At 54.3% G+C, this 15,164-nt stretch overlaps 1 protein-coding gene across 1 annotated transcript in view; it reads left to right on the top strand.

The window, feature by feature from the left end:
• The window catches only part of LOC112960546 (bromodomain-containing protein 4-like), a 26,475-nt gene extending 13,247 nt beyond the window's left edge, over positions 1-13,228 (top strand). The window contains exons 5-12 of the mRNA XM_026054926.1: positions 1,760-1,895; positions 5,592-5,875; positions 6,414-6,773; positions 8,339-8,467; positions 11,163-11,372; positions 11,868-12,067; positions 12,296-12,594; positions 13,113-13,228. Coding sequence (XP_025910711.1) covers positions 1,760-1,895; positions 5,592-5,875; positions 6,414-6,773; positions 8,339-8,467; positions 11,163-11,372; positions 11,868-12,067; positions 12,296-12,594; positions 13,113-13,228 — 1,734 coding nt within the window. The remainder of the gene's footprint in view (positions 1-1,759; positions 1,896-5,591; positions 5,876-6,413; positions 6,774-8,338; positions 8,468-11,162; positions 11,373-11,867; positions 12,068-12,295; positions 12,595-13,112) is intronic.
• The last annotated feature ends 1,936 nt before the right edge of the window (positions 13,229-15,164 follow it).

Below are 15,164 nucleotides of genomic sequence, written 5' to 3'. Positions count from 1 at the left end.
GTTCTTTGACCTTCTCCTTCCCTCTCGCAGCAGCATCGCGCAAGACCCTTTTCTAGTTTGTTCCAAACAAATCGCATCTGCTAACGGCAGCTGCTGCCCGCGGTTCCTTCCTCCGTTCTTGAATCTCCAAAATCCTTTCTTCCTTGTGCAATCCTCTGAACTGTTCTTTGATGTCCCTCATGACTGCTCCTGGCCAGTTCTCAAGGTTTGCACACCATCCGCACCCTCTCTAACCCCGTAACAACTTCTGATCCGGCCAGGCGCTGCTCRTTGCTGGACATTCTGCCTTTTTTGGGGTTTTACGTTCTCGTCTTCTTTGGTTTGGTCCCTCAAAACCATGCCTTTGGCCTTTGCCTTTCCTGGTTTGAGCCAGCGTTATGCAACTTGAATGAGCGCAGGCTGTTAAAGGCTTCAAATTATTGACGTACATCCTTCCTTATTCTTCGCTGCCACATTTTCCCTCCTTTCCCACCACAGCGCCTTCGCCCTGCTAGATTTCTCCCTGATCTCCCCTGTCTTCCTAGTTCTTCGCTGACCTCCCTGTGGCCAGACAGCAGAAAAACACGTAGGCTAGRAAAAAAAAGGCTTTGTGGACTGTGTGGGGCCTGCAAACCATATGTCGGTCAGGTCTGTGCATGCTGTCCTATCACCAAGCGTGGTTGCTTGACCATGAAACAGCTTTTCTCATCTTCGGTGTGTATTTACACTGATGGATGTTCATTTATCATCGTGACATCAATCTGAACACTTGTGCTGTCGCTTTTGCCCTTCCTTCTCCTCTTCTTTTCTTACTCTCAGTGAAACAAAACCTAAAAAACCCCTTCGAACCAGGTCCCAAGCCTTGTTGGTGTCTTTTGGAGTCACCTTGCACGCTGGATCCCCASTCAGTTCTTCCTGAATCTTGAGCCCTCCTTTATGTCTTCCTTGACCTTTGCAAACGTGAGCTTTTACTCCTGATCTTTAATGCTCTCTTGGTTTAGTCCCGTCCTCCCGATTTAGGTCGACCTCTCTCCCACACAACGGTCGGCTTCTTCCTTAAAACCCTCCTCTTGCCTAACGCATGGGAGAAACTGCCTTGCGAGCCYGTGCAGCTGTTGTCTTCCTCCTCCTCCTCCTCCTCAGATGCTTTACTAAAAGACCTCTTCCCTGACACCTGCAAAATGGGGCAACTCAGCATGGCAGGAGCAAGCTGGCTGTAGTCCCGTTCTTTATTTCTTTCCCCTCCTTCCCTCTGTTTTTCCTCCTCCCTCCGCTCAAAAATCAGCCTGTGCTGCCCGTAAATAACACCTCGTGTCGCTTCGACGTGTCCGTTCGCTTACGTGTCGCGTTGCCAGGCCCCTGCCCGTCGTCTGCCTGTGCCTTTTAGCGTGAAAAGCCTTTAGGGCAAGGCTTCCCCATCCGTTCGGCGCTTGGGACAGTGCGCTGCACCTCTTCCCGTTGTATCGTAAGGGAAACGGCCGTGCTGAAAAGGATAAAAATACCCTAAAGCGAAGTTACAGGAATTGCTCAGCTGGGCAATGGAGAGGATTGCAGATTGCAGCCTCAGCTTTACGTCTTTCCCATCGCCGAAACGTTCCTCCGTTTCGCGTTTAATTTGCAGTTACGATTAGGCTCGCTATTAACTGGAGACAAGCCCAAGCAAACTCTTCAAAGCAGTTTTGATTTTTGTTTTTGTTTTTGTTTTTTTTTGTAGGTTATAGCAGTCCGCTCTCTGGAAATGTGTGCCTTGCCTAATTTATTGTATCTGTTATTAATCCAGCCAGGGGATGACATAGTCTTAATGGCAGAAGCTCTAGAAAAGCTTTTCCTGCAGAAAATCTCCGAAATGACCCAGGAAGAAACTGAGATTGTTATAGCCCAGACAAAAGGAAGAGGACGCGCGAGGAAGGAACCAGGTAGGCTGCTTGGTCTCCCGTCGYGTTCAGTTCTAATTTGGAAAATACAGCTGGGCCACGCTCCACCTTCACGCGATCTCTGGCCTCCGAGTCCCAGCATCCGGACCTGGCTTCGTCCGTTAATTTGGGGCGTTTAACCGAGGGTTTTGAACTAAACCAGCGTCCCGTGGGGTTGCTGCATTCATTGGCGTTCTCAGATGGCCTCGCGCCGTTGAGTAGAGGGCAGCTCGGGCGCTTTGCGATGGGTCTAAAGCGGGGTGGGATGGAGTGTGGCTACCTGACGCTGTCGCAGAGCTGCGTGAGGCCTGTCGCTGGTGAAAAGGAAGGGATATATGACGTATCTTAAGCTCCCTTGTCCACGGCTTGCAGACACCTCTCCTTTTTTGGGGGAGGAGGAGCGTTGGGGATAGACTTTGCAGCCAGCAGAGCCCTGCTGAGGCTTCGGGTTGGCGTTTGTAGCCGTGAAATGTCGTCGTTCCCTGCTTTTTCCCTGCGGTAAAAAACCGAGCCCCTTTTTTGGGGGAGGGGGGCTGGACTGATCGATCRGCCTTGCACAGGGCTGAAATTTCAACCCGAACGCTTTAGGCTCTGCATAAAGTTGAACTGCAGCATGTTGGAAGCTATTTAAGGTTACAAGTTGGTAAAATTACCCGTACGTGCTGTATTTTTGTCTGTTTATAGCTCAAGACTCAGTGATTTAGGCTTTTTGGATGCCGCGTTCCTCGATTAGTAAATTATAGGATCAAAAGGGGGCTGTTCTGCTCGTCTAGTCGTGCTCAGTTCTTCACCCAAACGCTGCGCCGTGCCGAGGCCGGTGCTTTGTGACGAGCGCCGCGCGCAGGACCGTTAACCGCGTTGGCGTTGGTGGCGTTGGCGAGACGCGCGGTTGCCTTGCCCGCGCTGGCTCTCGAGGCGCTCGCTCCGCAAGCCTTCTCCAACGCTTTGTGCCCCTCCGCCTTGGGTCCGTCCTACTTTGCTCAGCCTCAGAGTCGCGCCGCTTGCGYTGCAGTCAAAATGGGCGATTCTCCAAGGTTTCGAGGTTCTGAGGATCAACGGGAGCAGTCCAAGGAGCTTAACCAACTTCTTTTCAGGGTGTGGGTCTAAGTTATCCGGACCTGTGGAGTAAAGGAGAAGAAAAATGTCCAACCTCAGTAGTTGCTGTTGAACGTCCTCCTTGTTTGCTGTTGGAATAGAAAGCATTTCTCTATTGGCACTGTCCAGACGGGAGCACAAATCCAGAACAGAAGCACTTATGAACTCGTTGAGCCTTTTCTGCTTAATTATTGACAGTCGTAGCCTTTCTCTGCAGGAGGGAGTTAATACTGTTGTTGGAACGCCTTTTCGTCCGATCCGTTGACCTAAAAGCTGCCCGTTCTCACGTCCTGAACTGCTTTGCCTTGGCTTTATGTTCTGTTTTCTTCCCCTTTTTGCAGTTTTTCTCCCTTTCCCGAGCTGCTAACGTGTATTAGCTGCCAGCAACTTCCCGACGTCTGTTGGAACAGCTATGCCGTTGGGCCCCGACTCGGGATCGGGCCACCGAGTGCTTCGATACCGCTACTTCTACGTTATCTTTATGAAGGCTTTTGCTTCCCCGTCTCAGCTATGTGGGGCTTCTTAACCGGCGTTTGCTTCTTTCCCGATTACAGGGTTGTGGTTTGGTTCTTAGGAGGGTTTTACCACGCTCTTGACCAGTTCTAGTTCTCGTTTTGGTTGGAATCGTGTGTGTCGAGTCCCGGAGGCCGCAGCTTTGTGCCGCCGAGCCTTCAAAGCACCGGCAAACCCGATTTTTGTTTTTTCGCAGGTGGCGGGTGTGACCAAATCACCATCACCTCTATTTGAGATGGTTTTTTAATTGTTATTTTTTAGGCAATGTCCCCGATTTCTCCGTTACTCCCTTGTCGCTTTTGGAATTGCTTTGTGCTGGGAGAAGCTCTGCTGGGTTAGGTTAGGGTTGGCCACCACCTTTCTTAGCACCCCTTAGATCCAAGAAAATGAAATCGCCCGGAGCAAAGCTGTTCTTCCTCCAAGATCCAGTTCCAAGTCCAAAGTTTAGAGAGGCACTTAAGAAGCGGGTTGTCCTCTCCTCCGCTGGGACTGGGGTGGATTCATCCGACCACGTACCGGGTAGGTCCCCATCCGTGCCCGTCACCCTTCAGCTCCCTTCACTGACGGGTTCTCCGTCGAGTCGAAGGGGAGTCGAAGGCGACTGGCTCGTCTGGAAACCCTACCGTCGCACGCKCCGTGGGGCCTGGGGCGTCCCACGCCTGGTGTTCCCCGCGTTAGCTCCCCGTACGATTTACTTGCGCTGAACATGTAGCCAAGAACCCGCAAGATCATTTTCCTCCAGTCCACTGGTTAAATCCACTTGCCCAGCAAATAATTCAGGGAATAATCACCCATCTTGGGATAAACCRTTAAAAACAAGGTTGTTGCTCAGGTTGAGGAGGACCACGGTGAAGCTCGTTGCTTGGCTCGGGAGGGAGGAGATGCTCTGCCATCCGCGTGCCGTGAGGGTCGCGTTCCCAAGCACGTTGGCCGCGTACCCTCGTTTTAACGTCCCTGATGTCACATGCGTGGCGTTGGTTCGGTGGGGGACCATCCTGCTGGAGGATGGGTGCTCCGTGAACTTGCTTTAAGGAGTCTCTGCTGCTTTGGGGAGTTCTGCTACGGCTTGGGGGARTAACGGGCGTAAAAGCAGCTGCAAAACGTTGTCTAAAGAGGTTATTTCGAAAGGCCCCAGGTTTCTGGTAGAAGCGATGAAGTAGCTCTGCTGGCACTTAGCGCTGCCCACCTACATTCAACCACCCAGTGGTCTCCGAGTAGCAAACACACTAGTCCAAACGGGTCTCGTGCTCTTCCGAAACGTTCTGGAGATGGTGGCACCCRGTCGATACTTTGACCAGCGTGAAAACGCCCGAGTTTATTCCCCTTAATAAGTTGCCGAATGGAGTTTGCAGCCCGGTTTCGCGTTTTTCAAGAAAGTCTCTGAGTCAGCTGGGAGTTGAGCGGCTCCCAAAGCGCCAGGGATGCCCAGGTGGTCCCGTACGTTCTCTTCTTGCTGGAACGGGCCGAACATAACAGTTCGGAAGGACCCTTGGAAATCTATGTGCCCTCTAACCGAAGGGGCTCCTGTAACGCCTGCTGCGCCCAAACCTTCTCCAGAATTGGGGGTTTCTAGGATGGTCACGCTTTGCCGGTAGCAATTCCCGTTTGCAGGGTGTTTCCCAAGGCTTTTCCCTGGAAAGCCGGGAAGGTTCAGAGCTCCGAAGGAAGGAGCTACTCAGGTTTGCGCCGCAATTAGGGCGGTCAAGAAGCAGCATAGAAAGGGCGGACGAGGAAAGATGCGTTCAACTCTTTGCCCCGACTCTGAGAAATCCTTTGGAAGGACGGGGGAAAGAGAGTGGTGGGTCTTTGACCTGCTCCTCGCTCTTCTTCTGAAGCGGTTTTGGTGCAGTTAGGTCCTGGGCATCTCCATCGTTCCACCTAGCAAGCTGGGAAAGAAATATTCAGGAGAACGTGGCTAGTGGGTATCCCTGACCGGCCGCTCGAGCACGGGAACGGCAAAGTATTAATTAAGGAGCTGTATTATTTTGATGGCCAGCGCGGTGTCGCCGCGCAACATTAATTGTTTTCCCGTTAAAACCGAGACGCGTTGATGAGAGAGACGCAACGTTCRCTTTCTTTTTGTCTTGGCAGTTACATCCAAACCCGGCTCGTCGACGGTACAGAACGCGACCCAAGCGTCGTCCCCAGCCCAGACGCCGGCCCCGCCGCAAAACCTCCAGTCCGCGCAGACGGCTCATTCCTTCCCTTCCGTCACCCCCGACCTCATCGTCCAGACGCCAGTAATGACGATGGTGCCTCCTCAGCCGCCCGCGCCTCTGCCGCCCACGCCCCAAGCCCCCGCTCCGCCGGCCCCGGCGCCCCAGCCCATGCAGCCTCACCCTCCCGTTATCCCCACTCCCGCCCAGCCCGTGAAGGTGAGTGGTTTGCCGTTGGGTATCTAACGGATGGATGTCGTGTCGGCGGGGCCGGCGTCGGGYGGTCGCCCTTCCGTTGGCGCTTGAGTCGTCCTTCGAAGGCGACAGCCGCGGTTTAGTCAAAATTCATGCCCTGAAAACGCTTCCTTCTCCCCGCTGAGTAGGAAAGGGGGAGCCTGCGGTGACCCTCTCTGACGTGGGTTGCGCTCTGTAGGCGGTTAAAGTTGGGCATGATGAATTCCACCCAGACTTGCGTGGAAAAACCCTCTTGAGACCTTGCTTAATTTGAGCTGTAGGTGACTCAGGGGGAAAAAAAAAAATCTCGATTTACTGAAGCGACTCGTGCGCTTCACCTTTCCCGGTACGATGGAGATAATCCATATATTTTTCTAGAGTAATTTCTTCCAACTTCCACCCCTCAGCGCCACCTCCGTGCTGAGACTTTGGAGGCACTAAGCGGTGGTGAAGCCTTGTCAGGCGACAAGAAGCGCAGGTAGCTCGGAGACTTGGTAACGTCGATTCCTTTGCTCGCTTGCAGACAAAAAAAGGAGTGAAGAGGAAAGCAGACACCACCACGCCGACAACGATAGACCCCATTCATGAGTCATCCTCCCTGCCCGCCGAACCCAAGTCCACCAAGCTGGGTCCGCGAAGGGAAAGCAGCCGCCCCGTGAAGCCTCCGAAGAAGGACGTTCCCGATTCGCAGCAGCACGTGGTGGAAAAGAGCAGCAAAGTGTCGGAGCAGTTAAAATACTGCGGCGGGATCATCAAGGAGATGTTCGCCAAGAAGCACGCCGCCTACGCCTGGCCCTTCTACAAACCTGTGGACGTGGAAGCCCTGGGACTGCACGATTATTGCGATATCATTAAGCATCCCATGGATCTGAGCACAATCAAAGTAAGCTCAGGTTCACACGAGCAGCAGCGGGCAGGAGGGGAGGTTGGGATCCGAGGGGGAAGCGGATCGTGCGGAAAAGCGAACTTTTCCCAGGCGCGCGCCCCGGTCGTTCTCGGACGTCTGCCAGCCTTGATTCTTTTTGCCTTAGGTTCTCCTACGTTCRGTCCCTCTTGCTTTGCCTGGGTTGCTGTTATTGTGATGTTTGGGGAAAAAAATGACCCATGGTCTCTCCAGAAGGGCTCTTAGGAAACACTTATGTGCTTTTTATAGAAATTTTCCATTACTGTATTAATCTCCTCGATGTTCTTAGCCCAGGAGATGGCCTCAGTGAGCGCAGGATTAGGCTAATCGGAGGGGGTTTATTTAAAACCAAACATCTTCTCCTCTTTTAAAATAAAGGCCCGTGTTTCTGAAGTCGTCTGTCTAAACCAGTCTCGCGTTAAGTTCCCTTTAGTGCAGAGTCGGAGTTGCTTGTTTTTGAAAAGTAAGTGAAAAGTTCCGTGTCGAAGAAGCGACAGTTTGGAGCGGCAGCTGAAAAAGGCTTTCGGACCGCGCGGCTCCGAGCTCGCGTTAGGTTCTGCGCTTTGGCTCGCTGATTCGAACATAGCTTAGGGCCCTACGCGTGAGACGCCGGACCCACGCGAAAAGAACCCGGCAAGTCCGGTTCCAGCCGCCGGTGGCCAGATGTTTCTCCTCTGGCAAACGCGCTTCCACCCAACCTCGGCCTCCGGGCTCCTTTTATAGCCAGGGCCGAGGGAGAGAGCGTGAGAGCGGATTCGGCTCATCCTAGGGCGGATGTCTGAACGGGGAGCGAGGGAACGGCGCTCTAGCTGCCGKGTTTTGACCGCAAAGGGAGGCTAGATGACGCGATCCTGCAAAGCGGGCGAGATGCGTCGCGTCTCCYGTGCCGACATAAAAGCAGGGAGGGGAAAACTCATGTCCCCTGTGTCTTCTTTCATTGCCCACCACCCTCAGCGAAGGATCCTCCCGTTGTCACTGCATCTTACCCCCTCAAACGTGGCCATGTTTCCAAAACAAGAGCAGGCAGCTGGGCCCTTCCTCCCGAGGAAGCGCTCCRAGCGAAGGGAACCGTCTTGTTTTGCTAACGAACGGCGCCGGGTGCCCACGGAGCTTTAGCTCCTCTWGGCTCGGGTCCCGCAGAGCCAAGGTTCAGGAGCGGGGGACATTCGGCAGTGGTGTCGCTGGCCTCGAACGCCCTCTTTGCGGTAGAGCGTCACCGTTGGGTTGTTGGGTTGATGGACCTGACCTGGGGCGCGGGTGGTCTCCTGGGTGGCGTGAAGATGGCCTGAAGTGTCCTCTTTCGAACACACCATCGAATTATCTTTGAGGATCCTGGTGGGCCGCTCCGTATTTCATAAACCAGGCGAAAGTCCTTGGAGTAACAAAGATTAATCGCGCCGCTGTAGAGGGAGGAACGTGGGCGTATGAAGGCCTTTAACTCCGTGGGCGTTTCGGGTTGATGGATCGGGTCCTTTTCTTTGCGCAGTTAATAGTGGCAAGTTTTTCTCTTGTTTTTCCTCTTTTCTTTTCCCCTTCCTTTCTAGTCCAAACTGGAGAACCGGGAATACAGAGATGCTCAGGAATTCGCCGCCGACGTGCGATTGATGTTCTCCAACTGCTACAAATACAACCCCGCCGATCACGAGGTGGTGGCCATGGCGCGGAAGCTGCAGGTAAGGAAACGCTTCGTTGCCGCCCGCGTCGTTCTTTACTAATTGCACCAGCAGAAAAGGCCGCGTAGTCTTAAAATACTATTCAAAACAGCAGCCCGGTAGGTAACGGCGGAAAAAAAAAGGTTATTTTGTTTTGCTGCGGAAGCAGGAGATGGAGCGGGCTGAATCAGCTCCGTTCGTATTTGCCGCTTTTATTTTGTGCAGCAGCATCTTTCTCCCCCTCTGATCTTTTTGATAAAGGGAGGGAGAGAAAAACGAGGCTTTGAAATATCGACTTGCCTCCCGCGAATACCGAGAGAGAGGAAATAGCTGTTTTATCCACTGCGACGCGTCGTCACACCGGTTGTCTTCTTCGGCGGCCTCGTTTTGCGCTCTCCGCTCCTTCTGGCGCCGTGCGAAGCGTTTGGAAGTAACGGGTTCGCTGGGAAATGAGCTACACGGGTTTCCCGGGATGCAGAAACTTTGGTATTCTGCCAGCAACAAAAACCTCCAAGTGGATCTTGGAGTTTTTGGGGGAATATGTTCAAGGATCTTGTAGTAGCACCGGAGAACTGCCGTCAAAGGCGCCGTCCGCGTTTGTTTGCGGCGCCCCGTCGTCTCGAACAAACTAAATAACCCTTCGCTGAGCCCGGGGGATTCTCCCCGTCCGTGTTTCCAGGCGGTCGTTTCACGTCAGCGCTGATTTCTCCTGTCTTTTTGCCTTGGGAAGAGGGTGGCTGCTGTTCCCGTTTCGGAAAGGAATAAGTTGTATCGGCCCTCGGCGGCACCCCGATAACTTCCAGCTCGTTGAATCCGATTGCGCTGACGGCAGGAGCCGGCAGCTTTGGACCCGTGCTGGAGCGAACACCGGGAAGCGGAGAGGAGCCTAGATGGATGCCGYGGCCGTGGGACGCCCGAATCCAGCAGGGCTCTTCACACTCCTTTTCCCAGCTCAAGAAAAGATGAGCTCAAGCCCAGCGGAGCGGAAGGGCTATTTGAATGACAGGGCTCTCGGAAAGCCGAATAAACCAGCGTGGCTTGCTTTCCGCCTTCGGAAAAGAGGTGGCCAAAGGAGCTGATTTACATCAGAAAACACCCGCGAGCCGGGTAGAAACTATTAATTCAAGTTTTAACTCAAAAAACAGAGGCTAAACCAGACGTTAACAGCCCTGGGCTGGGTTCGTAACCGGTAGAGCGGTGCGTTTCCAGAGGAGAAACGGGAAAAAAAGCCGCTTCCGGATTTTCCGTAAAGCCGTTTGTAAAAACTACTCGGCGTCGCAGTCGCCGGTGACGGGAAGAGGGTTTGCCTGGCCGAGGGCGGCTTTTGGTGAGCTTGCAAAACCCGGGATACTCGCAGCGCTTTGGAAAAAGGCCGGAAAAGATGATGCTCGCCCTTTTCCCTGGCTATTTTTTCCTTGTTTTGGTCTAACTTTCGGTGCGTTTTCCCCCGGGTGCGTTAAACCCTGCAAACTGGCTTGGGAACGCATCCCCCCTGCACGGAGCTGCTGGGGGAGCTTTCTTCCCGACGCAAAGATGGAAAAGGAACTTTTGGAGCGTGGTGCGGATGGGAAAAACCTCTTTCCGGTCCGTTTATAAAGCCGAGTTTCACGCTCCGTGTGTTGGAGCCTGTTACTTTAGGCGCTTGCCCTCGCTCGGCTTAAGATCGTTCACCCTCTTTGCGCTTCCGTGCGTCAAGAGCCCCAGTCCCGACAAAACGGGCTAAAACACGTGGTTTTTCTCCGCGATGCTGCCTAAAATCAGTGAAAAAGAGACGCTGCTCTCTAAAAACCCCTCCGCAAATGTCCCCCAAAGCTGCTGCGGCTCAAAAGGATGCCCAAACCGGTGCCGACGGAGAAAAACAGCCCGGCCAGGCTCCGGCTCCGCTAATTTAGGAAGGAAGAAGCGGCCGGGGAAGACACCGACGTCGGGAAAAGCCCCGCGGGCCTCGCCGAAAAACCCGCGCTCGGGCCAAGGCGTCGCTTGTTCCTTGGGCGAACGGTTTCCGCGGGAAATCCAAACTGGTCCYGATTCTCCGCGGAGCCCACAGGGATGCTGGTGAGCGGCTGGGAAAGGTGGTGTCTGCARTCACCCTCCGGACCTGCAATCGCCCTCTGGGCCTGGAATCACCCTCTGGACCTGCAGTCGCCCTCTGGACCTTCCCCGTCTCCGATTGACTCCAAAAGGAGCCCGGAGTGACGAGCTAAGCTTCGACTCGCCTGCCTGACGTTTAAACAACTCAAAGCAGCTGAGCGGAGCTTGTTTTCGGGTCTCACTGGCCTCTTAGGAAGCAAACGGCCCGGAAAAATTGTGCTGTTTTTTTGGTTTTCCTCCCTCTAAGCGTTTTGCCCGGCATGAGGGGATTTGGCCAGGCATGCCGCTGCCTCAGAGAGGAACGCTGTGCCTGCTTGGGGGACAAAATCCTCTTTTTCCCCGTTTTTTTTTGGGCTGGAGCGGTTGCAGGCTTGGTGTGAAATGAGTTCGGGTGATTTTGTCCTCGGACAGAACCGCGGTGGTTTGTTTCCGACTGTTCGGGATACGGTCAAAGCTCCAAACAGACATTGGGCGCGAAGGAGATTCCCTTGTCTGCGTGACGCGGTCTCGCGCGGGTGTTTTGCTTCCTCCGAGGGGGGCGGCCGCCGGTATTCGGGAAACACCCTGGAGGTGACGATGGCGTTGGGCTGCCGAACCCCGCGTCATTTGTCCCGTGTGTTCGCAGGACGTGTTTGAGATGCGCTTCGCCAAAATGCCCGACGAACCCGAGGAACCTGTGATCCCGGCCTCTTCTCCCGTGGTGGTGCCGCCTCCGACCAAGGTGGCTCCCCCTTCGTCTAGYGATAGCAGCAGCGATAGCTCCTCCGACAGCGACAGCTCCTCGGATGACTCTGAGGAGGAGCGAGCTCAGCGGCTGGCCGAACTCCAGGAACAGGTAACRTGTCCGTCTTGACGGATCGGTCGCCTCGGGCAATTCGCTGTATTCGGCTCAAAGCTTAGCCGTAAAATAACGATAGCGTGAAGCACTGTAAACCCGTCAGTCGGAAAGGGCTGGCRGAGCGCCGAGGGATCGGTGCTTTCCAGAACGGTCCTTCCAGACCCCTTTAGGACCCCCAAAATGTTCCCTAATCCCAAGAATTCGTGACGTTGTTGGCGCTAGTAAATAAAGCGTGGCTTAGTGCCGCCTTCTACGATTAACGGGGAGAAATACGGTGCCAAACTCTTGAAAGAGCTTGGTCCAGACATACCCCAAAATCGCAGTATGCCGAAAAACTGGAAAACCAGACTTTAATATTAACAGATAAGAGCATAGGTAGTCCAAAAAAACAAAAAAAAAGAGGAGAAAAGCATCAGCGAGGAAGGTAATGAATATGGAAGAGGAGGAGGTGCTGGGCAAAAGGATCTTGATCTTTGTGTGTCTGCCTCTCAGCTTAAAGCAGTGCATGAACAGCTTGCAGCCCTGTCGCAGCCCCAGCAGAACAAACCAAAGAAAAAGGAGAAAGACAAGAAGGAGAAGAAGAAGGAGAAGCACAAAAAGAAGGAGGAGCTGGACGACGGCAAGAAGAGCAAAGCCAAGGAGCCGCCGCCCAAGAAGGCCAAGAAAAGCAACAGCAACAGCAGCACCTCCAGGTCAGCCCCGTCTCCGTCTCCGTTCCGTYGGGGCTCCGCGGCTTCTCGCTTCGCTCGCGCCGTTCTGCGCGGTAGCGGCGGTTCCCGAAACGCGACGGTTCCCGGAACGCGGCGGCGTGGTCGTGGCGGTCGGGGCGCGAGGATGGAGCGAGCCGCTCGTTGAAACCCCTCCGCCTTTTTGGGGAGGCTCCTGTAATAAATAATCTCTTTACTCTTGTTCTTAAGTAGTAAGAAGGAGCCTGTGACGGTGAAGAACAGCAAACCCCCTCCGGCCTACGAGTCCGAGGAAGAGGAGAAGTGTAAGCCAATGTCCTACGAGGAGAAGAGGCAGCTGAGCCTGGACATTAATAAACTCCCCGGGGAGAAACTGGGCCGAGTTGTCCATATCATCCAGTCGCGAGAACCCTCGCTTAAAAACTCCAATCCGGATGAGATCGAGATCGACTTTGAGACGTTAAAACCATCCACGTTACGGGAGCTGGAGAGATACGTAACGTCGTGTTTACGGAAGAAGCGGAAACCTCAAGGTACCGTTCGGCCTCAAAGCGGTTCGCCACTTATTCCGGCGCTGTATTCCCGGCGCAGGGAAAGGGAATGGGGGACGCGGTGCCGGTATTTTTGGTGTTTTAGAGCTTCATCCGGGGCCGGAGAGGCTGGCGACGCGGCCCTTCCTCTCCGCCGGCTTTGGGAGTCGGAAGTTTTTCTGCCACGTTTTAATAGATATTCATGGCCGAAGAACCGATACGCGCTTTTTTTTAAATAAAATGTCCCTGAACGACGGGGCGGCAAACAGGGATTTGAAAGGAACCTCTGGGCCGCCCGTTGGCCGAGGTTTAACAGTTACGGCACGCGATAAAAAAAGTCACGAGCCCCAAAAGCGAGTTTGGAGCCCCTGCTCCGGCTTAACCGGTCCGCGTCCGCGTCGGGAAGCGGGACTGAAACCGGGAGAAGGGTTTGCCCGCTCCCAGAGCCGCTCGGGGCCTCCGGCTCACGGGGGTTTTTTTTCAACGCCCCTTGACGATGTCGTTCCCTTGTCTCGTTGCAGCGGAGAAAGTGGACGTAATCGCTGGCTCCTCCAAAATGAAGGGCTTCTCCTCCTCCGAATCCGAGAGCACCAGCGAGTCCAGCTCCTCCGACAGCGAAGATTCGGAAACAGGTTAGATGCGGCTTCTTTAAAGACTCGATCCTTTTACCTGTTTTCTGTATAAATAAATAACGTTTTCATTACCGGCTTGGTCTTTAAGTTTGTCGTCTTTGTAACTGAACCCGTGCGTCTGCCGGAGCCGCCGCGCCGCGGCCCCCGTGCCGCGGCCCCCGCTCCGGCACGGCAGCGGCGTTGGCGTTGGCTCTGGCATTTCACGGGCGCGACGAGTGATTTTTCCCCCTCTCCGCGTTACTTTTTTCCTAAGTTGGGCGCGGGAGCCAAACTCCGGCCCGCGCCAAGGTGTCTCTTTGCCTAATAACCTACATCTGTATTTTTAGCGAGCTGCTGTGTTTTCCTCGGAGGAGCTTGGCGGCGGCCTCGCCGGAGCGGTGCGGCAGGGAAAAGCCGAGACGTGCGTTTGCGTCTTAACAACGGCGTTTAGTTTTTTAACGGCATTGGGCAGGACTTGCTTGGAAAAAAAAAAGTAGGATAACCATCCGGGCCGGCGTCTGCTCCGCTTAGCCGTTCGGTTTGCCGCGAGCGCCGTCCTTCGGCCGAGCCGTGCCGTCGACTAAAGCTATTGTCTCCTCTAGCCGCTAACTTAAGCCGGGACGTGGGAAGTTAAACCAGGCTCTGTAAGGCAGCGGCGATGAAACGTTGTTTTGCTAGAAAGCTGCGGGGTTTTTTAAGGAATTCCGCTTGGATGTATCGGTTAGGGGCAGCCGGCTTTTTTTCCGCTTCCCGGGTTTAATCTGTCCAGGAGCCGATGCGGATTTGGACCTACTGAGGCTACCAAAAAAAAAAACCCGCCCGTTCGCTGCTCTTCCTCCGGGGCCGCAGTGTTGCGCGGCATTAAATTTGCCTGACAGCGACTCCAAAATTTGTGTTTTTTTAAGGAGCTGAAGCGATTCCGGAATGGCGCCAGCGGTGCGTTGGCTTCTCTGCTCTGAAACGCGTCCCTATTTATTTCCGGCGGGGACGAGCTCGCGCCGGCTACGCGGCAAACTGAGATCGGAGATTTCCCCCCTCCGACTTTTCCAAAGTTTGCGCCGCGATCCAGCAGCTCCCGACCTCTCCGGGTGAACGGCGGCGCTCCTGTGCCCGCCGAGGGCAAGGCAAAGCTGTTAGCGCAAACGTGCGGAAGCAAAATTAGATGCCGGATGCTGTAAAACCGTAATTTAGAGGGGACTAAAATTGCGTTTTTACGGCAGCTTTCCAATTTTTTCTCTCCGCGAAACCGCGCCGATTCCTCTCGTCCAAACCTCCCCGGTGCTTTTTTTCCATCTCGGGATTCTCCTTCTAGTTGCCTTAAAACACGCGGTGTTTCTAGCCCCCCCCGTCCAGCCGGCGATCGGACGCATCACTTCTTCCGCGTGCCGATGCTCAGGGAGGGGGGAAAATCCGGGAGGACGAATCTCCCGGAGGTCGGGAAAAGCAGCCGCGGGGTTTTTCGTGCCGACAGCAGCCCACGCGTTCGTACCTCCCGCTCCGATGTCGCAAGCTTGCAGGCTCCGTCCCGGCTTAGCGCCGTGTTTTGCTTCAACCGGCTTTTCCACATTGAGCTATTTCCCGAGAATTCCTGAAAAACGAGAAATCGTGGCCGCAAGAACGGTGGCAAGCGCCGAATCCCAAGCTCTGCTCGCCAGGGCGCTTCGGAGGGCCCCAATTTTGCTTTTTTTCCCCCAAAATTGCTCCGTAGAGAGAGATTGCCTTTGGGAATTGCAACTTTTATCCACGGTCGAGTCCGGGAAAAGGCAGTTGGCTCGATGCACCGGATTGCACGTGGATGCAGCTTGCTCCCGGCGCCGGAGAGGCTCCGATTTGCTCGGCGTGTTGTTTTATTTTAGCGATTTTTAGTATTAGACCCCGTTTTGCTCCGCGTTCGAGGGAAGCGTGGTTTTTTTATTGAGCCGGCCGCTTTTTGTCCTTCCGAGCTTTGAACCTTCGGAAAAA

The sequence above is a fragment of the Apteryx rowi genome, unplaced genomic scaffold (assembly GCF_003343035.1).
Source record: "Apteryx rowi isolate R43461 unplaced genomic scaffold, aptRow1 scaffold_975, whole genome shotgun sequence".
Taxonomy (NCBI): Eukaryota; Metazoa; Chordata; class Aves; order Apterygiformes; family Apterygidae; genus Apteryx; species Apteryx rowi.
Note: the sequence above shows the minus strand (reverse complement) of the source record. Positions and strands in the feature narration are given on the sequence as shown.